The sequence below is a fragment of the Manacus vitellinus genome, unplaced genomic scaffold (genome assembly GCF_001715985.3).
Source record: "Manacus vitellinus isolate BGI_N305 unplaced genomic scaffold, ASM171598v3 scaffold_14_pilon, whole genome shotgun sequence".
NCBI classification, from domain to species: domain Eukaryota; kingdom Metazoa; phylum Chordata; class Aves; order Passeriformes; family Pipridae; genus Manacus; species Manacus vitellinus.
In genome coordinates this window covers 4,675,797-4,700,346 of record NW_021939063.1, presented here as the reverse complement: position 1 = coordinate 4,700,346, position 24,550 = coordinate 4,675,797, and the positions used below count along the sequence as shown (strand labels likewise).

The 24,550-nt window shown below is 40.4% G+C and overlaps 1 protein-coding gene across 2 annotated transcripts in view; it reads right to left on the bottom strand.

Moving 5' to 3' along the window:
* Nucleotides 1-24,550, bottom strand: part of MDFIC2 (MyoD family inhibitor domain containing 2) — a 42,986-nt gene that overhangs the window by 3,659 nt on the left and 14,777 nt on the right. Inside the window, exons 4-6 of one of the 2 annotated variants that reach the window (XM_025894680.1) lie at nucleotides 12,525-12,546; nucleotides 5,772-5,838; nucleotides 646-867 (exon numbers count right to left, since the gene is read on the bottom strand). In XM_025894680.1, coding sequence (XP_025750465.1) covers nucleotides 646-867; nucleotides 5,772-5,838; nucleotides 12,525-12,546 — 311 coding nt within the window. Of the gene's footprint in view, nucleotides 1-645; nucleotides 868-5,771; nucleotides 5,839-12,524; nucleotides 12,547-24,550 lie in introns of those variants that run through there. The other variant, XR_003212637.1, reaches the window with a different exon arrangement.

Below are 24,550 nucleotides of genomic sequence, written 5' to 3'. Positions count from 1 at the left end.
TTGCATCACATGGTACACACCTGTGTGCCAGTAATGGTTGAGATAGTCAGCAAACTCAGAAAATTGGGAGTGTCTGGACTAGAGGACAAGTCCCCTAAATAAAATAAATACTGCAGATCCTTCATTAAAATTAAGTACAGGATCAATGATAAAATAAAGATGTTAGTGATTCCTGGAGAGCATGGCATTTTTTGTGCTGATCCATATTTAGACATTCTTAATTTAGGAATTGTTAAATGATATACAGGATATAACACACTAATCCATTATTGCAAAAGGCACACGTAAGAAACTCCTAAAATACTTCACAGAGCCTTTTTTCACATCCACTGGAGTAATCAGAAATAGCATTTATTTGATGCTGATGCTGGTACCTCTGTGCAAACACTCATTACTGAAGTACAAATGCTCTGTGGCACAATAAGCTCTACATTCCTCTCATATGACTTTAATATCACTGACAAATTAAGATCATCTTCTAGAGAATCTCATCTACCACACAAATGTCTGCAGGGCAACTTAACATTGCTTTTGGCGATGTTCTTGAACCTCCTGTTCAACATGTAATTTCAAGTCGGATACACGTAGTTCTTTTGCAATGGGCATTATTCAGAAATCAAATGTAATCTGTTTTATAAAACGTACCGTCACTGTCCCTCTGATGTACTGATGCGTCATCTTCAATGTAAGTGAATTCTCTGCATTTCTCCAGGGAAGCAATGGATGATCTGCTCGCATCTGACAATTTTTTCTCATTTTTGGTGCCCTTTGATGAAGCGTCTGTGATGCTGAATTCTGCGACAGAACTCATAACAATACCTTTCATAGGCTTTTCATCTGTGTGTTTTTCATTTGTAAGCTGGTTGTCTGGTGGGATTAGGAAAAAAAAATAGACTGTGATACCAAGACAGGGATCTGAAAGAATAACATATGCAGAATTTCCAAGCCTACAGTTGTTTACTTCCAAGGCCTAACCCTTCTTACCTAATGATTTCAGTCTCCTAAAAGAGGTCTATTCTTAGTATAGGTATTTGTGAACTTGCCTTCTAAGGTTTTGTCTTAAACCCAGTGGATTTAGAGGCTAAGTAATAATTTACTTCCACTGGGTGGGATTGGATTTTGAGAGAGAACAGAACTATTGCCTCAGTTATCATCCGTTTTGAGTATCCTATCCTAACTTCAATTTGTGATATAAAAGAATGTAAAACAATTAACTTGTTATTTTTCAACTGCAACTCTCTTTCCCTAAATTTACAGCCAACAATGTACACGTAGGGGGTACCTTGGTGCAGATGTGCCAGCTCACCATGGCTCATAATCTTGTAGCAAAGAAAGCCAGATGGTCTCTGTTTAACATCCAGATTCCTTATTTCATAACTTCATCCCCACTTGTGGTGTTGGCCTGGAAGTCAGCTAGGAGATGGGATACTTCACATGCTGTCAGCGTGCCAGAGAGGCAGCTCAAAAACCAGAGGGAGAGCTTAATTTTAAGCCCCAACTAGGGGAAAGGTTAAGAAGAGTTCTGAGTTCAATTTATTCTTGAAGAACTTCTCAGGCACAGATAAACATGGGTTGATATATAGTTTCACTCACTCTCTGAAGTGATCAAGAGGCCAAGAAACACAGTCATTCTCTCTATGGCGGGGATGATAAAACCTCATCAGTTCTTATCTACAGCTGATTAACTCCTGCACCTCACATCAAGCACAGCGTCACTTCTTATCTTACTTAAATCTTGTGATATGCTTGCTCTTGAGCTACATACAGAAAATCAATCTTTACAAACAACTCAGTTTTGCAAATACTACTTTCTGAGAGGAACAGTAAGTGCTCTAAAGTGGTTAGTTTGCACTTGACTGCAAGGACCCCGAAGAGAGACCCTGCATATCTCTTGTTTTTCAGATACCTTTGACCTCTGGCATATAGTGAAGAAAAGCCAAGGAAAGGCTGGCAGAGAGTGAAACCTTGATGAGACTGCAGTTGTTCCACCAGTATCCTTGCAGCCAAGAGGAGGAAATGTGGATGGAATGGATGAATTACAAGGTAAGTGAAAAACCACTGGGTCCATAAGGCTTGAAGTAGGGACAAGCAAGGATTTGAGGTCTAAGTGCCTCGAGCAAGTCCAGTGAAGGCCACTGAAGATGTGAAGAGTCTGGAAACACTTCTGTATGAGCAGAGGCTGAGGGAGCTGGGCTTTGTTGTCCTGGAGAAGAGAAGGCAAAGAACAGTGCTGGATGCTGTGTTCTACTTCATAGCCAGGGTAATTGAGAAGCCAGACTTCAGCTCCTCCCAGCAGTGCACAGAGGCAAAAGGACAAGAGACCACTGTCACAAGCTGCAGCAAGGGCAATTAGGATTGCACAGGGAACAAATTCCTCATCATAGGAGGTGTACAGCACCAGAGCAGTCCCCAGAAAAGATAGGGAGGTGTGTAGAGCTCAGCTGGGCATGGACCCCAGCAACCTGCTCTTACTGCAGTTAATACTGGTTTGTGGCACAAGCAGATGAGCTGACTTCTAGAAGCCCCTTCTGAACTCATTCTTCTGGGATTTCTATGATTCTATTTATGCATAGAATGAGTGAGCAATTCATTTAAATTTCTGCTCACTGTCTCATCGTAAATTTCATGCCATTTTAGGTCATTTTTACATGGTGAAATATGTAGAAAGGTAAAGGTTAGTAGAGTAAGACCTTGGGAGAGGATATGCAGAAATACTAAGCTATCATTTTAATTTTCATTTTACATTTAAATCACTGCTTTAAAATTGTGTGTTGGCAGATGTATTGGCTTGATTTTGAACTTGTAATGATGACGTCTACTATGAAGAAAATGTGGAATTACCCTGTCCTGGAGAGCTTACAGGTTGGCCTTAGACAGGGAGAGAACGATGGGATGGAGAGAAATAGAGGAAAAGAGACAGTAAGACAGCAATGGCACAGAAAGGAGTCTCAGGTTTTATGAGTGTTATGATGAAGGAAAGCCACAGGCAAGACTTAGGAAGGGCAGGAGAGATGGTGGCTCCACTGAGTGTGACCCAGCAGTGCAAAGCATAGCACTTCTCCCCTGCAGGCTGTGCCCTCGGTCGTAGGAAACCAGCATGCCAGGCTGTGCACCAGAGAAAATCAATATAGCTGTCTTTTTTTCCCCCTCTCTGTCTTCTTGGCCAGCCTCTTCAGTCCAAAATGTGAAAACTCATGCATTTTGGATGTACTTACATGTGCAGTAATCACTGTTTTGCAGTGTTTATAAATCAGTGACACACCACAAGTTTTCCTGCACTTTCATTCAATAACAAACCATCTCCAGGAAAAGTTGTGCTAATTGAAGCAGCAGAGCTCTAGAGGAGGCAATGTCCTGCTTTTGCATTGGATTTATTGGATAATAATTGATTTGTGAGTCCAAAAGACACATGCCCCACCTGCTATTCAGGTGCCAATCTTACACATGGATCCTGTTTGTCCAGACTGAGAGCTACACACAAGCTGAGCCATTGAGCACACACGGATCAGATCCAAAGGCGTAGGCAAGAATGACTATAATTTTCCACTTTCATAATTGGCCCAAAAATCCAAACTAGATATGTTTTACTTCACAATATATCTGTTGACTTCCCCAGCTCTGCAACAACACAATGGTTCATGGAATGCATTTAAGCATTCAACAAGCGAGACAGAAAAAAAATCAGACAGAAGTAATCAGTAAATGCCAGACTAACATTTACTGTATCCACCGACTTCTACTATTCATACTTCGAGTCAATTTTTATTCTTGAAGTGCTGTTGAAGAGAAATCAAAACCAGAAATAGAAAGACATAGACATAACCTGAATTTTTCAATACAGCACCATCAAACAAAAGGATAACAAAAGCTGTCACTCAAGGACTCTTCTGTTTGTTAAAGCATACTACATCTTGGAAAATACAGTACATTTTAGTGTCAGACTCTTAGTTTGAAAAGCTCCCTTTCAGTAATGTTATACTTGTCTTGTACAGCTAGATCAAGTCTTCATGCAATCACCGTAACAAGCAACTTGCTATGACAAGTGAGATCCTTGCTTCCAGAAAACACTGCGGGAGAGGCTAAAGCACTGTACAATTATAGGTCTCCATTTCATTTGTATGCAATTACCTTCAGTTCAGCTGTGGGTCCATCTACATTATGTCTTTTATCAATTTAATGTTTGCACAAAGTGTCTGAAGAAATAAAGATTATGCTAGACCAGCATAAAAAAAAAGGTGGTTAGCACTTTTTTTTTTCCCCCCTATTATAGTTTGTTGCTGGATGGAACAGTAGTAGATTGAGAGTTTGGAACAAATAAGTGCAGCAAAATAAACTTTAAAAATATATAAAACTGATATTATTTATTATTACTGCTAATTGAGAATATAAAATATTAAATTACAATGAAAGATGGGCAGAGGGTCAAGCTTTGCTGCTTCTTTTATGAGCTTGTGTTCAGCTTCAGCTGTCTGCAAATTTCTGTGTTTTTAACATGTAGAAATCAACCACTGAAGTGAATTTAAAAGAAAAATAAATGCATCACGATGAAGAAATCTCAGACTATTCAGTGTTAGACTGTTAGGCAGAGGCAGCTAAAGGTACACCCCCACAATGTGCCATTTTTAAATAGTATCATGAAGTAGCAACTTTCTTCCTCATATGGGGAAGCTGGGACTCGCCTTGGCTCTTGCAGTAGAAGACTGGGATTGTTCACCCATGTTTGTATTAAAGAGATAGTCTCAATACTCACCAGTGTCTAAATTCATGAAAGCACAAAGTAAATCACTTATTTTCCACTGAAGCCAGTCCCAGATCCCTCTGGTTAACAGGGAGGAGGAGTGATACCAAGACTGGCATTTGCAGGAGGTCCCCTGACTTCTATTTTTCTTCATAGGCTTTGGACACAAACCAGTGTCTTGCAGTCCTGGAGAACAGGAGGCTGGGGTTTCCTAGCATGCTTTTGAAATTAGATTTTCTATAGAAACATATAAAGAGTCTGGTTTTGATAAGGGACAGGGGGAATAAGGAGTGCTCTGTTCTGCTGGATAGGGACTGTAGCAATGTGTCTAATCCAAATAGCTCTTGGGGAAACTGTTTAGGGGGAGATGCCACTGAAAGAGAAGGAGAATTGATCTGTCACCATCGTGGGGCTCCTCCACATCTTACAAGCAAAGGACAAGGGAGCCTGTGGCTCTACTGGCCAGTGGGATTTGCTCCCAATCCACCCTGGCAGTGGCCCTTTGCCTCACACCCCTGTGGCAAGGAGTCCCAAGGGTTAATGCTAAACTGTGTGGAAAACTCTAGCAGTTTAGGACATGCAGCTTTTTAATTTCACCATGAGGCATCTTGGTGTATCAGTGCAGCAAAAGAACCAAAGGAATGCCTTACTGATCCCCCTGCCATTTGTTATCCCATGCACTGCTGTCACTACCTGTCTGTTTAATATACCACATGCTCATCACTGGAAGATCTGTGTGCCATGTCCACTAAGTCCCGAGATGAAGCAGGCAGAGCTACATCAGACCTGATGGATGATAACTTGTAAGTATAATGGCTTGATCTGAACTCACTGGGTTTGAAAAGACTCATAGTAAAATGAAACCCAAACCTCGGGTTTCGATGGGCACGTTTAAAAAAAGAAAAAGTAAAAAGAAAAACAAAATACTTTTTCTTGCTAGTTTAAAGGACATAATTGTCTTCCAGCAGCAATGGGAAGAAATGCCAGGGGTATCTCTGCACAATGTGACACATGCACGGGGCCAGCAGCTTACCTGGATGGTCCTCGCTGCTCGGCGTCACCCCAGGGAGTGCCAGGAGAGGCAGGGAGCTGGTACGGCTGTCTTGGGGGGAGAAAAAAACAAGAGTGCAGAGGGATAAATGTAAGTAAATGTGTTTTGGCACAGCTATCATCCTCAGCCACCTAGTGACAGTCATTGACTTTGGGAGTTGGTGCTTTGAAGTCAAACAGAAGCAAGTGTGCTTCCTTGTAGGGGGAGATTACATGGGATGGTGCACTGTTTCTGTTATCTTCTGTTATCTTCTGTGTCATTTCTAGAAAGGAAGCCAAATTAAAACAAATTGCTAAGAGAGAAAGCTTCATCTGAAAAGAGGTGAAGAGGATCACCAGCAAACACAACAGTTCAGGTAGGAATAGAAAATTTGAGTGCTGGGAGGTATGCGATGAAATGTGGGGCATTATCCACACCCAAACACCACAGAAGCCTTACATGAGATTCCAAAATCATCAGCAAATGAGGAGAGAGGAAATTTCAGCCCATGCTCCAACCTCCATGGCTTAGCAGTCTTGGTGGACAAGATGCCCAGTGTCCCCATGGTGGCAAGCCCAGGTGCCCACATGGGTGCTGAGCTCCTCCACCTGGGCTGCCCTTGCCACACCACGCACTCTGTGCCTAGGGCTTGGAGGCTTAAACCTTCTCTCCTTATCTCTCCAAGTGTCAGGGAGGCAAAATAGGAGGGGGTGTGTGACTACCCCTACAGTGAGTGCAGCAGATGGAGCAAACTCCATGGGAACTGCTCTCATCCACGTGGGAGAGGCCAGAGGGAGAGCGGGCGCCACAGCCGCCCCACAGTGAGCTGCTCCAGACCAATACATCACGGGTGCCTTCATAGCTCCGTGCCCATTACACTTTGCTGAGCTCAGGCACAAGGATGCAGGGGATTTAGAGACTGTTTATTTTTGTCATAAGGAAACAGGAAATAGTACACAAGGCTATAAATATATCTTGGGCTTCATATGACATCATGAACTCGAGCAAGTGCTTTGCTTCTGATTTACGATGATGGACTGGTAATTCACAGGAGCTTTGGGTTTACTTTATTTTGCTGTTGCAGTAACAAAGCTAATGGTGCAATCCCGGGAGGGGGTATTTTATCAATAGTGAATTTTTGACCTCATTGCATACGTTTTAACTTCATGAATTAGTGACCCAGCTAACTGTAAAGCCTTCTATAGGCTTATTATAAATCTATCACAGGACTGGCAAAAACTTTTGGCCCAGATCCTAAGCTCTGACAGGCATGTGTTGATGGACTGCATAGCAAGCACTTCCACTAATATTTCTCACTAATTATACCATATATTAAGAAAAAATGAATGAAGCCAATGTTTATATGCAGCTTTAACTGCTTTTCATATAAGAAAGCAACACAATCCCTAATAAATTTTCACCTTCAACATTTCTATTCATTATAATTTTTACCATGATGAATGAAGTTAGAACTGGAGAGGGAGGGGGTTCATCTTGAAATCTGTTCAGTGAATGACTGAATTTACTTCCCTTCCCCAACTTGTGTCGAGGAAGGAGGGAACAGATGGACACAGGAAGAAGAGGGAGGCGAGTGCAGAACGAAGGAGATGGGTGAGGAACAGATGGAGTTGGGGGAAAGTGGAGAGGAGAGTCAGCAAGGATAGTAGGAAAGTTTTCCACTTGACCTTGAGTTGAAGTGAAGATCTGCATACAGCATGGGACAGCTAGATTTTTGGGATGCATCCTTTTTTCTCTCTGTGGCACTTACACTGCAAAGATTTTTGGGCCATCCCAGCAGCCCAGTCCATCCCAGAGGACCTGCAGAGCCAGGACTTAAATTTTTTCAAGGGATTAGTTGCAGAAAGGCCCCTGCACTGTGTTCAAGTTCCATAACAGTAATGGCAGGGGAGAAGTGTGTGTAAAGAGGACCCAAAATGAGTTGGGATGTCATAAGTCTCCCAGGCATCCCAGATGCCAGAAATTGGAGCTTATGGCTTTGAAAAGGTATCCTACACCCAGTTTGTTAGGATCCAATGGCCAAAGTACCAAGTAATTTATGATTTTACCTGCCTAAAGTAAGGCATTCGAGATGGCCTGATTTTCAGAATATGCTGAGCATCTGCGTTTTGAGGTGTATTGAATTATATATCCCAAATCACTAGTAAGTCCTGGAAAATCTTGATTATATTCTTAATTCTATTAAATTGCCTGCATATACTCCGTTGGTTCTGGCTTTGCTAGCTGAAGAATGGAAGAGGTGAAAGTTAAATATTGGCCATGTGTGTCATTCCCTTTGAAGAAAATGGGAGCCATGTGCACTCACCTAACAGCAATGTTTGGCCCCAACTATGATTTCACAGCTGGGCCCTAACTTCAGGAATGCCAAAGCACTAAATGACTCAATTGGAGTAATCTGATCAATGCTGTATTTTTGCTGTGGATTTAAATTGCACACACAGCAAGAGCAGAGTTAGTTTTCTTCTCTCTCAAAATCACTTTTCTCTGCAGATTTGATAGCATAAATATGAAGTATTGCTCTCATCACACAACTAAGTGAAATGGCAGAAAACGTATGTCAAATAAAATGCACAACATTACGTCCTTTTTAGTTTTTGGAGGCTGTTTAAGAAAACGGCTTCATTAATTTTGACTGAATAAAAGGTTCCTTTAAGGGATTTCAATAAGTGACATGAAAAATGTTAATACGAATGATCAAGACAATGGAGGTTAAAACTGTTTTGAAAATATGTTTCTTTTATAGATCTCAGCTGTTGGAAGAGTTACAGAATAAATATACGGTAGTGCTGACATTCAGTGCTGTTTCATCTTAGCGAAAGAGTTTTTAATAAAGAAAATTCTTTCCAAGGAATGCTTTCTGCAGCCAGTCTTCAAAAAGAGGTTTTCTCCCCTCCTAGTTTAATAAAAATTAAAGTAATTTATGTCATATTGATATGTCGATATGTTTTTCAATAAACTTTTTCACAGAGATTTTTTTTTTTAAATTCTCTTCACTTTAAAAATTATAATTATATGTCTTCCTCCCACTTTGAAAATGGCACAAGGTGCTCATTTGCAGAGCTCTACTGTTCAAATCTTCCCTGAGAATAGAAATGTCATGACTCAGTTAACAATGCTTTATTATTCACATTGATCTTTTTTTATAGTGTTCTTTATCTCAAAAACATTGTAAATCAGATATCTTCCTCCCACTCTTTTGTTCATTTGCAAATTTTTATTATTCTAGTTTAAAAAAGCAATGGAGTGTCAAGAGTCAGTGTATATTGTTTATGTTCTTTTTGCTTTAAAATTACTTTTAACTATAAAAAGTAAGATGTATAGCAGGGGGAAAAAAAGCTGGATTTAAGGATGCTTAAAAAAGAATTGAAGGGATCAGTGTGAATTTTATACTGTTCGCTTACACCTTGGAGTTGTAACGACTTTGCAAGAAGGGGGACCAAGCACTTTATGGAAAGGGTTTTATGTGCTAATTCAAAAGTCCCTATTGCATCAGACATCATCATCCACATCGAACACTGGACATAATTCACCCCCTAAATGAACACAAGAGCAAAATTCACAGCTGGTTTTGCCACGTGTTCCCTGGGTGGTTTACAGGTGCCTGCCCAGAGCCCTGCACTCCCATTGCTCCCTGTCAGAGCCTGGCGTCAGGTCCTCGGGAGACCTTGGCTGATAAACACCAAGATGAATCATGGAATTCTCACAGGAACCTCACAGCTTTGGTATCAAGTGTTAGCTGCAGCAGAAACATAACCTCAGCTGGGCACAGGCAAGGCAGCCCCTGAAACCCATGGGCGCAGGATACAGCCCTGCATCCTCCGGGAGAGCCACGCTGGGGACCCCAGGCCTTGTTTCTAGATTGGATCTCCCAAATTCTCCTTCAGCCACTGTTTTCTTTCCCTATCATGTTTTTCTTTAGGTCTGTATTTCTGTCCTGAATGTTGTGACTGTATGAAATGGCTTCCACGAAATAAATCCATTACAGGAATTGGGGTTAGTCCAGAGAGCAGCAGGATCTGGTGGTATTTCACATGCTACTTGTTGTTAGATCATTTTTTTTTCTTTTGCCTGTTTTAAATTTTCTGATCAGAACATTCTGGCACCCCGTTGTTATTCCAGCAGCTCTTGAAAGAGATCCTACTCTCTGGGAGACTCTGAGAGGGAGTGGTTATTCCTGAAGTTTTCTTTAAGCTCCAGATTGGATTTTTTTGATCTTATGGAATCACAGAGTATTTTGGGTTAGAAGGGACCTGAAAGACCATTGAGTTCCAACCACCCACCATGGGCAGGAACACCTTCCATTAGATCAGGTTGCTCCAAACCCCATCCAACCTGGCCCTTGAACATTTCCAGAGATGGGGAGGATCTTGTATGTGGTGTGGTGGCTCTATCATATTAAACAGCTATAAAAAGTTTTGTAAAGGAAATTAAAGTCTGCTTTCCATATTCTTTTGTTTCTTCTTTTTGTTTCAATGCTGCACTCTGCTGATATTTTGTTAAAAGGGATAATTAAAAACCTCACAGTAGGTAAGTCTCAAACTGAACCTGAACTGAAAACACACAGCCCTGTCCTTCCCTCTTCAAGTGGAGGCCTTGGTTTTATTAATGTCACCCCAGACACCATAGGGCCATGCCAGTCCTTGTTCCCTCCTTGGGCTGCAGGGATTTGGGATGCACAGCACCACACAGAGCCCTCAAAGCTGCAAGGACACCCTGCACTGGGTGCTGGGGAAGTCCATCCCAGAGCTCATGGGCAAGTGTTTGTTTTGCAGGGTTAACTCAAACCTCTCAAATTCTCTTTGTTCTTCACTGCAGAATGTGAAACTGGAGGTTTTGATGTATTGTCTTATCTGAATTGATCTTATTTTCAAAGTAAAGAAAAAACAAACATTATTATCATTGTTATTGTTATTATTATTGTCCTTGCCTTGACAGCACTGCTGCATTAATTCTCTCTTCCTTCCTTCCTCTCATGGTTAATGACTCACCACACAATGAGGTTAAGACTGTCTGCAAATATGATCAAGTTTCAGAAAAAAAATCCTAGCCAGAAGTGGACAGGGCTTTGTTTAATACACTAGCACAGTAACTAAAGGTAAGTCTCACCCATGGACATCCTTGTGTTTGCTGTTGAGTTTGGGAAATTTATAGATAATGTAAAACAGAAAATGCTGAGTGTATTACAAAAAAAATTTTTACATGTAAATCCCTGTGTCATTACATTTGGAAAGCACTTAAAATGCTCAGTTTTATTTTTGGTAAGCACCATCTACTGAAAAGTGAAAATATCAGAGGGATCTCTAGGCAGAATTTGTGAACTTTCCAATGAAAAGATAGCACAGTGTCTTCCTTTCATGTCCCAAGGTCTTTGTCAGTTGTGCCACTTTCTGTATGACACTGAAGTTTTGTGCCAAGAGTTTATTCCCAAAGCAGATATTACGCACGATTATGGACACAAAGATATCCCTGCACAGCATTAATGCCAGAGGAGCTTCAAGGTTGTCAGCATTTTGATTTGGTGGGGGGATACACCATCAAAAGCATGTATATTAACACCATCAAACCCATACATATTCTTAAAATATATCCAAACACTTCAAACACCATGAAATAGAGCTGCAAGTCACAGAAGATGCAGCATTTCTCACAGATAGTCCTTAAAGCTCTACTTGTGGTAAATTGGCACATGATAACATATGACTACAAACCCCATGTCTTCTAATAAGTCATAAAGCTTTTCTTTGATTTGAACTCAATGGTGAGTGGCAATCTTTGAGAGTCTTATGTGTTCTAGAGACTCTCCTTGCAAATGCTTCCATTTGTTTCTCTCTAATCTGCATGCCAACTCTAATCTGCTCCAACTGGGAGCTGGACTTGTCCAATATAACAAACATTATTAATCTTATTGCCAACTGAGAACCTTCCCAGGTGTTGCAGAACAGCCCGTGCTGGACTGCACTGGAAAACCACTTATTTATCTTCCCCAGGGCTCGATCTGGTATCATCAGATGTCAATGAAAATAATTCCAGGGAACTCAACAGATGAGGCTCCAAACCAGCCTCCAGTATGGTAGCCTTGTCCGAGTTTCTTTGCTCTTTTCCTCAGGAAAAGTCATAGAAAAAGCAATTAGTGGTATCTGAAGCAGAAGATGTCTCATGCTGTGCATCTTATCACAAATCAGTTTTTTCCCTGCACCGAAGATGCAGAACACCTATTCTGGGGGCAGACAGATGACATCCACTGTTACTTATGTATGTAATAAGTACTCTTAAAACAGTGTAGTCTTGCCTGCTCTGGCAAAGGCAAACATGGTAACTGTTCTGCTCACAGCATTAAACACACTTCTCTCGCTGTGCAGTGGAAGAATGTGTTTAAACTCACAGTCTATCACTATTCCTGGATAGTGTAGGAGAGTCAGGAACACTCAAGATGTCTTTTCCTGTGTATATTAACTTGTTCAGAAGAAAATAGTGTTCTTAGAAAACATGAATCTTACAGCAGAAGAAAGTTTCCTTCATGACTGTGTTACAAAGGTTTCCGAACATTCCTTTGGGCGCATGAAATATGAGGTTCAGCCTGCTCAGAAGTGCAAACACGTAATTTCTTCTCACCGTGGCACCTTCGCTGTGGTCATTTCCACCTGGCCTTGTGATGTTGGCAAGCACAGTATTAGCACAAAGCCTTCATTGTACAAGCTTTTGGAGGAGGACTGTAGAACTCCACAGCTCCAGTGAAATGTCAGTGTCTCCCCAGGGCTGGCTGTTTATCCTGTTTCACCAGGAACTGTGCTCCCAAGGAGTTTTGTTAGAGTCTAATGTGAGCAGTGAACACCATAGGTTCCAGGTGTTGGTAGATGGTAGGGCAAAACGCTCCCACCAGTCTGTGAACCATGCACAAGGATCAAAGGGTTATTGGGCATCTTTCAGCAGACTGGGATTACCAAAGCCCCAGGAGTGGCACCCCTTGTCTGTCCCTCTCAGGGCTGCCTGGGCACAGGGATGAGTGAGAGCCCAACTCTCTCCTCTAAGCTCACTCACACTAAAACCATCACTGGAGCTTTTGCACAAGACTCAGGTGTACAACCCCTTTCAAGCAAGGAGGTCACAGCCCAGGCCCTGAGAGGAAGAAGTGGGTATCAATGAAATGGAAGAGATATCACTGCTTTAACACAGATTAGCAAAATCTAACCCCCATTAATCCTTCAGAGCAGGGCCGCTGGTTTGTTCTTTTTTCAACCTGTTCTGTATTCAAAGCAAGTACGTTTTTTTTCTGTCACTATACCACTATTGTTAACAACTATAAATGTATTAAAAACACAGGGGCATTTTAGTATGTGTATTGTGCATAAGAAATATTGTTACATGACAAGCTCCAATTGGCAAGTGAAAAGAGGTTTTATTGAAGGAAATAGCAGTAGCAAACAGTGAACTATGCAGAATAATGGTAATTGTTCCTTTAACATTGGCAGCGCACGTTCACTTAATATGACTGCTCCTCTGTCTCTGCCTCATCCAGACCCAGAGGACCTGTTAGACAAGCAGGCAGCCACCTCTCTCTGGGATCAAGCTGTCAATGCAAACTTGCTTTCTTTCTATTTCTCGGAGCTAAGCTGTACCCCCAGAGCTCCTGAAGCTTCTCCTGAGTGAAAGCTTTAAAAAAGCTCCACTCTAAATTACATCACACGAGCTGTTCTCTTCAGACTGACAGAACAAAAGCAGGGGGGAGAAACGCCAGAAGTACCATCTGAATGAATTCTGAGGTGCACAGGATGATTTACCTTCTCATGCTTTATCAGAGCAGATTAATGTTGTCTTGACCTTGCCTACCAAAGCCCAGCAGTGTCCTCTAACTAGCAAAGAAAGTTTGCATCGTGTGTGTTTGCACAGTACTAATAGAATCATAGAACCATAGAAAGGTTTGGGTTGGAAGGGACCCTAAAGATCATCTCGTTCCAGATGGGACTCTCCAAATGCCATTATCAGAAATAACTGGAGTAGATGAGCATTAGCCACTTCTCCAATGGCTGGGTAGAAAGCAGATAAATTGGCATATCTCCCTTTTCTAAAGGCTTTCAGGTGGTATGAATTGGTATGAGAACCCTCATTTAGGAAAACATCCTCAGCTGGGAAGGGAGGGGGCCATGAGCCTTGCCCTTTATTTAGCAGATAAATAGAGGGAAGGGGAAGAGAAAGAGTAGCATTATGGTAGTTGTCCAGGTAAGGTGCAGATTTGGCAGCTCTGGAAAGGTGGTGGTTTGGGGCTGCCTGATACCAAAGTAGTCTGCTGAGGTCTTACAAAAGGAAATAAGCAGGTCTCATTTGACTCCTAAGCTGACCTTACTGGGTTCCTTCTCAGTTTTCATAAGAAGATGGTGGTGAGGTGAGGAGTTTGTTCTCCCACTCAAAAGCTTAGCCCCCTGTACAGCACTTCTGTACTTGTTCTGCTGCTTTGAGTAAATCTTAAAATGTTTTTTTAGAGTCATTAATACAAACAATATTCTCATTTTAAAGATGGGCTGAAGACTGAAACAGGTGAAGAGTAAGTATTAAGTAAAAAGTGCTGCTTACATCCTCCAAGGAAATTAGACCTATTAAGCTAATTTTTTGGATGGAATGTGCCACTTCAGTAGCTGAAATGATGTGGTGCCATGCCCTATGTGCTGTAGGGAGAAGGAGCTGGGAAGTTGAAGGCCTTACTGTAGTTTTCAAGGGGTTGCCCAGTTTGAGAAAACAAAAATGGGAAAGCAGGGCTTCACTAAGCAGGAAAAGCTCCTCAACTGATGAGGTGCCTTTGTTATCCCACATATGTGTTTTGTAAACACCTCCAAACTATATTGTTAACAGAGAAAAGTCAAGCTATTGGGGCTGAAGACTTAGTCCCCTAAATGACTTCACAAGTATGGAAAAAACAGTTCTTAATAGGAATTGGAGATGCTCCTTTCTTTTAAGAATCTAGTGTCCTCTGGTCTCTCACTGAGATGATCTTGGCAGTGTTTTCCAGCCTAAATCATTCTGTAATTCTGTGTTTTCCACAGGGGACACAGGGTGTTTTTGTACAGTCAACACTTGTCCCAGCCAGGGGAACAGACACTGCTTGAGGATCCTGACTCAGTGATGCAGCATTCAACCCTGAGCTTCTGAGTGAGTAAAGTTTGGTTTTTGTTCTCTTTTTGGTGGCTCAAGTCTGAACTGTCTTCATGCACCTGGCCAGTGAAATGGCTCTGCCTTGAGCCGTGAAGGGCCATCCTAATGCTCATCAAAGCTGATGGAGGTGTTTGGCTACAGGGTTTATACTGTATCAGGTGTTGTACCTGCATTCTGTGGCACAATGAAAATCTTAATTGGGCAAAATCTGCAGTGAAATGATCACAACTGAGGCAAACACTGGTAGTGAGACTGAATACAGACTTCATCACATCCCCTGTCCTACCAATGGTACAGATGAAGGTGTTGGACTTGCAGGTGTTGAAGCCAGCAGGTTAAGTTATTAAACATAACACTAGTCTAGTTCTCTGAACCATGGATTTAGAATATGTTGAAGGTTCAAGTTTAGCTCACCTACCTTTATTTTTCTGTTTCATCATAGTGATGCTTCCTACTTTTTTAGGTGTATTAGGGTTTTGCACTGGCTTTCACCACCATGGTATCTGAGTTTCTCAAAATCAATAACAATGGCAAAATAGAAAGCTTGATGGTGTCTGTAGCACTGTGCATTTCTCCTCTGCTTGGAGGGGAAGACTTAGATCTTATCTGTGACTGAATACTTGAGTGTTATTCTGGTCCCATTGGATGTGGGATTTTGTGCCACACAGGGGTCACTCAAAGAAATAATGTTTTGCAGTTTCTTTGGTACACCTGGATTTGAATACAAGTTGTGGAAAATACTAGTCTACCTTGAGGTTTACAAGTTGTGCTTGTAATAGTGGCAACCAGAAGCTGTCTTGCTTTAAAAAAAAAGAGGAAAATATGATTTGGAAATAACTTTCAGACAACAGACAGGGTAATGCGATCCTGTTCCCCGGGCTCTTGATTGAAGCATAGCTGGCCTTTCCTCAGTGAAGCTTCTTATGGCATGGGGACAAGTGTGTTTGTAGATGAAGACTTGTGAATCTCTGACACTGCACCACAAGCAAGACCTGGAGTCCCTTGGGAACTGTATGTGTGTGAAGAGATTAATTTGCCTGTGCACTATACAGACCACACTACCCTCTGCTCCCATCCCTCAGTGACTCACATCTTGTGTTGCTCTGTCTGCTACACTACTAGCTGCAGGCTTTGGGGACAGAGTGAATTCCTTGCTCTCATCTGGAGTGAGGTCTAGAAAGTTTACTTAGAAATCTGTAGATAACATTTTTCCTTTTAATTCTACAAGAATGTGTAAGCTGAGCTTTATGCTGTCTTTGAGCTTTACTAAAAGAAAACAGAAATGTGTGCTTTTTCTTCCCATGCATTTATTTCAAGCCATGATTCTTCTGTTTGTCTTTCCATAACAAATGACAATGGTTCAAGCTGCATCTGTGCTAACCTTTTTCTAAGTGGTTTCAAGTAGTTTACTTAGAGGGATTATTTCATCTGCCACAGAATGTGAAGCAGGTCTGAGGTAGTGTCTAGTTTGCAAAGAACAAGACCATGGAACATTAAGGCAGGAAATTTAAGGTTCAGTAGACAGTAGGATCACAAGAGAATGGAGTGATGGTTTGCAAGTGTGCTGCACTTGGGGGGAAAACAATAATTTGACTTTTCCTCTCCTGATGGTATCAGAAAAACTGGGAAAGGTTTATGACATTGAATGTGGCAACTGCTTAAATTCTGACTCACTTAATGAAAGCTTGTACTATTTGCTTCTTGTGTGGCTTAACCCTCTATAAGGTGGGAATGTGTATAGTTGCTAAGCATATATGATTGGGTGCTGAAGTTGTTGCTATAAATTAATATATAAGCTTTGTAAATGTCATTGTCAGTGTCTTGTGGTTGCCTTGTTGAGCCTCAGAAAGAGTCCTAAATTTCTATGCAGCAAACTTCTCCAGCTCTGAGAGCTTATGGTCACTAGTTAGCTACAGCAGGAGGGTCAGACTTTGGAGACTGTAGCTTCTTTCCAGCCTGCAGGTTTCCTCCCCCTTCAAGTCTGTTTTCTACTCTTGCCAGTACCCTGCCTTCTGTTTAAAAGCATTAGTAATACCAAATAAAGCTAAAGATGCTTGTTATAACAACTAAGTTGTTTCCATTTTAATCAGAGCACATGCTGATGCCAGGTTTGGCATGAAGAATCTGTGTAAGTGTCTGGTTCAGGGCACAGTAAGCTGATCATTTGTTAGAATACTAGTGCATTACATACAATTTTGGTTTCAGTTGTACAATTTACTGGGAGGTTGGTACGAACATTGGTAATATAATTTTTGCTTGGTTGGAGGTGAATGAACCATAAAGAATGGGAAATAAGGCTATTGCCATGTGTGCTGAATTGTGGTTTGGTAGCAGCAGTTGTCTGTAGCTAAGTGGCCATCAAAACCTTTCTTGGGGTGGCAATAAATTATAAAAAAAAACCTTCAGAAAATATATCAGTTTTCAAAGAGTAAAGAAAGATGCAGCAATTATTGTGACACAGGTCTGCAGTCTGTTTCTGATTATCCTTTTGGCTGGAGAGTTGGGGTTTCTAATTGTAAGGTTAAGGAATCCTTTTTATCTATCTCTTGCCTCCTAATCCTATGCTAGACAGTATTGATTTCTGTGCCTTTTGTCTTCTGGGGAAGGAGACAATCTCTGGCTCATGTGAACATCTTGTTAGAGTCTGCTGAGGATTAGGGGGTGTGACAGTTTTCTTGCTGAGCCTTTTTATTGGGGATTTTTATGCCTGCTTTTCTGGGAGGTCTTTGAAATGTCTTTTATGTAGCAATCATTTCACTCTTTCTTTGTTGTCTCAAATGTTGAGGCTGTATTCTTCTCATCTGTTCCTGTTTATATTCCATACTAGCTGGTCATAACAGTTTAGCTTGAAACTATCATCACACCGTGTGCTTCCGAATCACAGGAGTGTTGCTAACTGCTCTAGGAGGACTGCAAATTTGAGCTCTTTTTAGGGCATCTGAAGTTTTAGCATGGTAGTTTAGTCTGAAACACCGATAAAAAAGTTCCAGATGAAAAACAGTCTGGGAGCTGGACTTTTGAAGCGTCCACAGCTAGGTACAGGCAAATAAAAATGCTCCTGCTATAAATGCAATAGGTCCCCCTTAGGTGGTGGTCATGGTAGCAGCTGTGCCTGCAGGTACAGTAGGTGTTCAGTCTGGCCTAAATGTCTACAAAAATCAATGAAAGACAAGCCCATCCTGCAGGCAAGTCATCCCACCTTGATTGAAGAGTTCAAGCCGGAAAAAAATTGCTTTCTGAAAGTCTGGTTTTATCCCTGTTCTCACCCCATTCTCCTGGCAGCTGGTTACAGATAATTATGCAGACCAGAAACCCAACTCCTCAGTGACTAAAGCTAGATGATAGAAAGACTAACCTTGGACAAAGAAATTAAGGAACTTAGCTTTTCACTAGAAATTTGGTAATTTCACATCTCAGTTTCAGAAAATGTTGCGGTCAGTTGATGTACTTCAATACAGGTAAAGCACAAGATTTTGTTGCCTGAAATTTTTATTAAATCAATGCTTCTATGTCTTGAGTAGTTATCTTAAAACATATGGACTTTTCATATCTTTTTAAATAGAGTATTCCTGACAATGTCTAAGTTCAGGTACCAGCTGGGGAGATCCCAGATTCAAGGTTAGGCAAGGTGCCAGGGTTATGTAGTCTTGTGATAATGAAGGCATCGGAGGTAGGTTTCTGAGACATTCATATGGGAAAACTGTTTGCATCACCTTCCTCTTTGAGAAGACTGAGGTAAAAACTTTGGGTTTGGAATTCATTACCAAAACTGAGTGACAAATGTCCATAAGATGCTTTTTCAATTTTTTAATCTAACTAAACAGTGTATCATACCTTTATGGAGGAAAAAGCTACATGCATAGATGCTTATCTCTTACTATAATAAATACCTTCCTAAAAGCTCCCTACCAAAAACTGGCCCTGTATAACACTGCATTTCCACCTGCTTTTGCTTACTGCCTCTCCAGCCTAATTTTTAGTGTCTAAAGCCATATTTAATATCATTCAATTTCACACTTAACCACAAACCCCACTCTTCCAGATATGACCTCAGTTTATTTTATATCACACATCTTTTTCTTAAAGTATTTTATACATAGCATAATATGCAATGATACGGCACTGATGTTTATCAAAATTGTTTCACACTGTACTTATTTCTATTTCTGTCTTTTGGATCAAGTACAATACAGCTGCAGATTAATACCACCTTTTAAAATAGGCTTAATGTGTTTATTTTCTTACCACATTCACTCCATCCACTAACTTGTTATATGGATTATATTTAATGGGAATCTTGTGGGACTACCAGAGGGCATTTATTTTCTATTGAAATAACAATTAAGATAACACTCAAACTAATATAGTAATCAAATAAACCTGACAAATAACAAAAACTTTTTTAAAGCTGCAGAGGCATGCTAACAAATCTATTTGATCAATATATGGGATGTGAAAAAAGAGGAGACAAGATTGACTGATGAATAAAATGGAACTGACACAAATAGGCTGACAGCCAGTCGCAAGTCTCTTTAGGGCAAATGCAATTAACTTAGAATAATAGACTCAAATTTGATGGTTAGAAATGCATTTTTATTAACAATCACAGCCTGAATCATTATGTGCTCTTATGAATAAAATTGTAGTTATACTGGAAGTCTGTGTATACATGTATGCATGTGCCTACAAAAAAGCCTTGTTGAAGGAGACCTTTATTTTTGTGACAGAATAGCTATGTGGGATTTAAAATATAAAGCATACACAAGTAGAAATCTAAATATTCAAACCAGTGATATAAAAATCACATATGTGGTATGTTAGTGTTAATGATAAAGGCAATAAGCATCAGTCCCAGGACTGCTTGTTCTTTTGGGATGTGAAATTGCAATCAGGGATTTACAGATTTCATTCTGAGGCAGAGAAGTCATTACTAGAAACATAAGCTCATTCTCTTTACTTTAATAGCTATTTTAAATCATTCATTTAGAAAATACATTAACTATTTATTGTGTAGGCAGTACATTTCTATTGGCATTCCATTTTCATGCTTTTTTATAATCCTTTTTAACAAATTATTTTATTAAAAGAAGATTAGAATTAGCAAAGGATCCTACCAATTTTTGAAAATGCTACTCTTGAAGAAGGATATTTTCCATTATTAACAGGTATGCAGTATTAAAACTTTAAAGGGAGGGAAGATATTCAATTGCTAATGTGTCCTTTTTCTTTTGACCTTCGTTGCAGTGGCTGATTGCTATTTGTAAATTGCTTTCAAAATTATTAATCTCATTTAATTTCTGAATAAATCCGTAATTTTTTTTTCCAAGGCAAAAATCCTTGGGTTTAGATATGAATAGAGCTGCCTATAGGATATGTTATGGTGCAGGGGTCTTCTATTTGTGGGAAAGATTAAAAAAACTCACCATTTAATGCAGAGAAACTCTACCTGGTATTAGCAAAGTATAACATGAATATGAAACCATGATACCTGCAGTGTTTGGTGCTCAAGTATCTTGAGAAAAAGGTGTAATGGTAGGAAGCAAAACTGCACTGGGAATGATTTAAATCCAGTGTTCTCCAGGTTAGTGTTTGTAGTGGGCAACTGGCTGGAGAGGGACAGGATAGGAGCAAAACATGATGCTCTGTGATTGTCTGAAGCATGAAGAACCTGGTGAAAAACGTCACTGTGGCTCTCAGACAGTTTCTGGGGTTGCTGGGATGGATTCAAGAAGCATCCACGCTTGGTTTTCTCCGCTCTGAAGGTGATTTTAATCCTCAATTCTCAGAAGTGAGAAGTGCACAGACATACTGGGAAGGCAAACTGCCTCCTGCCTGGTGGGGAGAGGCTTGTGGAAACCATTGAGAACAGGGACAGTGTCTGGCTGGGGAACAGATTTTTCTGGTAAACACCTGGTGTCTGGGGAATTTGTAGGCTGCCATTTTGGTTTTCTGCCTCTAATTAGCCTTAAAGTCATTGCCATGAGGAAAAAACCTTGTTGGGAACTCCAACGGTTGCTGGAGACATTCCAACCATTTCTTTCTCTCATGATCTACTCTAGATAGTCACAGCAGCCCACCACAACACTTCCTGAGCTGGCTGCTTGAATGGCTGGTGTTGCCTATTCTTAGAGATAAGATGGATGGATCACATGTTGTTCTAGCACCACCAGACCTGGTGCGTGCCTAAAATCGCAATAATCCTGTCAGTTCTGGCACAGTTGTTTTACTTTGACGCAGAAATCATTGCAAAATACTCCAAGACTTGGATTGCTCAAGATTTCTCACAGATCTGCATTTGGTGCAGAGGGAGTTTGAGTAGTCAAATTTACATTATCTATTTAATGTCTCCTTACCATCCCTGTAGACATGTCACTGGAGCTTGATGGAAAAAAGTTACTTTTTTGAATGTGATGCCAGAAAAATAATGTGTCCTTTGACCACAGTTACTTCACACTTTAAATGAGAAATAAGTCTTACTAAAACTTCCATGTAAGTTAGTTTAGGTAAACAGACTAAGGAAAAAAGACCAGATGATCTATTGATTTAAATGGGACAGAACTGTGGGGCTGTGGGCTCAGTTCTACCGTCTTGTTGGTTTTAGACTACTGAAATACCACAGAATATTTCCTGATGGATGCTGATATAAGAGAAAGGAGGCTCAGGCCCTGCATGATGATAGACTAATTCTCCACTGATATAATCATCCAACCAGAACAGGAATGACTCATTCCATCCATAAATATCTCGAGGCCTTTGTCTGATCATTTAAACTCGTTCACACCAACCTCATCTCGTTTGCTCAAATGGCCTTACTCCTGAGTTAGAATGATACATGTAAGAGAAAATCCAGGCCCTTAAAAATAAAATCATAATTAGTTTCTCTTAATAGCTGCTCTATTAAAAAAAAAATCAGATCTTTCACAATTATATTAGAAAGCAAAAGACAATGCTTCTGAGTACATCAGGTTTTTTCCTAACTCGGCAGCCATAGGCTTGTTGGTGATGTATCATACTTGCAATATGTTTCTATTGACACTCATGTTCCATATATTTTATATTCCCTTTTCAGAAGTTATTTTGTTAAAAGAAGATTAGAACTTACCAAATGTAACTACCAGGTCTTGGAAATACTTATCCTGAAAAGAATATTTCCCCCCAGCACCTGCTATGTTTGCTCTGCTCCCTCTTAAACCTGTTCTAGTTCAGAACTCTGATTTTACCATTTCGTGCTCCCAAAATATTAAAAGATTACATTCCCCATCGGTTTATGCTTTCCTCAGTTTTTATCTTCTGCAAATATGGCTTGGCCATAAATGTTCTTGATGAAATAAAAATACTTTTGCTTTGCTTTCTGTTCACCTCATCCTCGAGCAGGTGCCAGGCAATCTGCGGCAGCTCTTCTGCTACCTGGGAAGTGCTCATATATAGAAACACCGGGCCAGCCTCTGTTGTCACGGCATGGAAAGCCAAAAATAGATGACATGAGAACATATTTCTTCCAATGAAAACTTTTTGCAGCTACGCAGAGTCTCTCAGATAAGCAGGTTTTAGTGTTGGAAGAGAAGAATAGTGATGGAATGAAGAATCTAGACTGCACATTTATAATATAAAAATAGTCTCTATAATACATGCTTAATTAGATAAGGATAGACGTATTTGAATATTCCTCCTTCCCACAGTGATGAACACTTGTGACAACAACTGGTCCTCCATGTAAGGTGTATGATGGTTCCTCCTGTTATTATGGTTGGAAAGCCACAAGAAAGTAAATATCTTACAAAAGCCATATTTTTAACTTATTTAATTTGCACTTCACTGGTTTGCTGTGTGATTAAGGGCTATCCTGAAGGCTGGGTTTCACCAGACATCATGTCGTGTTAGAGCCCCTGGTGTGGGGGAAGATGGTATATTTTAAAGCCAAGGAATGGTGCCGAAAAGAATTAGAGGTTATTTGTCTGCAAAGGACCTCCTAGTTCAGCAGTCCCAGTCTGCATGACATAAAAATCTCTGTGGGCTAAACCCTTAGGTGTTTTCCCTTTCATTTCTTCTTAAACATCATCAAGTGACAGTGCCTGAAACACTTCCTGAGGCAGAGCATTGCCTAATCATCCTTGCTTGGAAAATATTTCCCTACCATTAAAGCTACATTTTATTCCTCCCACAAATCAGCATAAGGGCAGGTGTCCCGTTGTGAAAGTGGAAAGTTTTATAATGGAGTAAGTAATTCCAAGTAGAGTAAAGCAGTCAGCACTGCAGGTTCTTCAAAACTTGGTATTTCTGCAATAATCTATTTCCTCCTGGTCTTGGTGGAGCAGCTTATTTATGCTTCACAGTAAAGGGTCACATTTTGTTCTCTTGTGTGGTTTTCTTTTAAATCAAATTACTCTTAAGGACACCCAAGGCAATTGCCATTTCAGTTAGGATCTAAATATGCTAAGGCTCAATGGAAATTTTATTTATACTGGGCAGTGTCAGGGACATTAGAACAAGGGGTTGATTCTGCTTTAGCTTTTATGACAGTGCTAATAAAGTTCTCTGGTTCCCAGATAACATGTAACAGGCCCACTACTGCAGTGCAAAATTATGGTTAAGACTCAGCTGGTGGTTATTGTCCAGTAAATGTTCAACATATTTCAGTAGTGCATTAGTACATAGTTACTGTAGTGACTGGTGATTTCTATCTTGGCCAGGAATCTGTCAAACTAAATGCTCAGTGCAGATACAGGTGAAGTGTTTCTGTCCCTGAAAACTTGAGATGATAAGCTGCAGTGTGGACACAGATTTATTTTTTTCTGAAGAACACAATAAGCAACCTAGAGAACTGTCAGGTACAAAACTGTGCTCACTTGAGTGCTAAATGGATAATGAAAAACATATTTTTCTCCAGTTTTAAATAGTCTTAGTCATAACCTTTATTCTTTATGTTTCTTAAAAATTCTTGTTTCATTTTCTGCTGTCATCATGGAGAGGGCCACATTGATTCACCTTCTAGGTGGCTTTCCAGATGTTTGTGGTGTATATTTTTAATTCCTTTAGGTTCAGTTTGAATTGTTCAAAGAACACTTACGTAATTTCAGTGAAAGTTCTAATGTTCTCCCAAGAGAAGGTGAATTTGTGAGGGTTGTCATTATGCTCCTTTTCAAACAGTCTCTCCCAAAAACTTAAGAAAGGAAAACCACAAAATTGCACTAAAATGGCAAAAAAACCCACCTATAGAAAAATGTTGCTTTCTTGTGAAAATAAGCAAAAGAACTGTAACTACCCTGGAATTCAGAGTAATCTGTAGAGTTTTGTGGTTTTGGGGAGCAGACTAGCCCAGTACAATTATCCTCTCTGACTGGGGCTCATAGAACCATCCTCAGTAACACAGTCACGCCCCAGCACATATCACCAGAGACCCCTGTGTCTAAATCTAGGTGCTGCTCCCTAAAAGCCAAAGGGAGTTTTGCCATTGACTTTGAAATAGGAACAAGCCCTTTATTTGTAACTTAAAGCAAGTAGGTTGGAATTATGAAGAATGAGTATTTAAAATAGCAATGATGTAATATCAGTGTCAATTCCATTATTTTAACAGATGTAAATTTGCTCTGCTCTTGAACTCTGGTGAATTTTAATGGCAA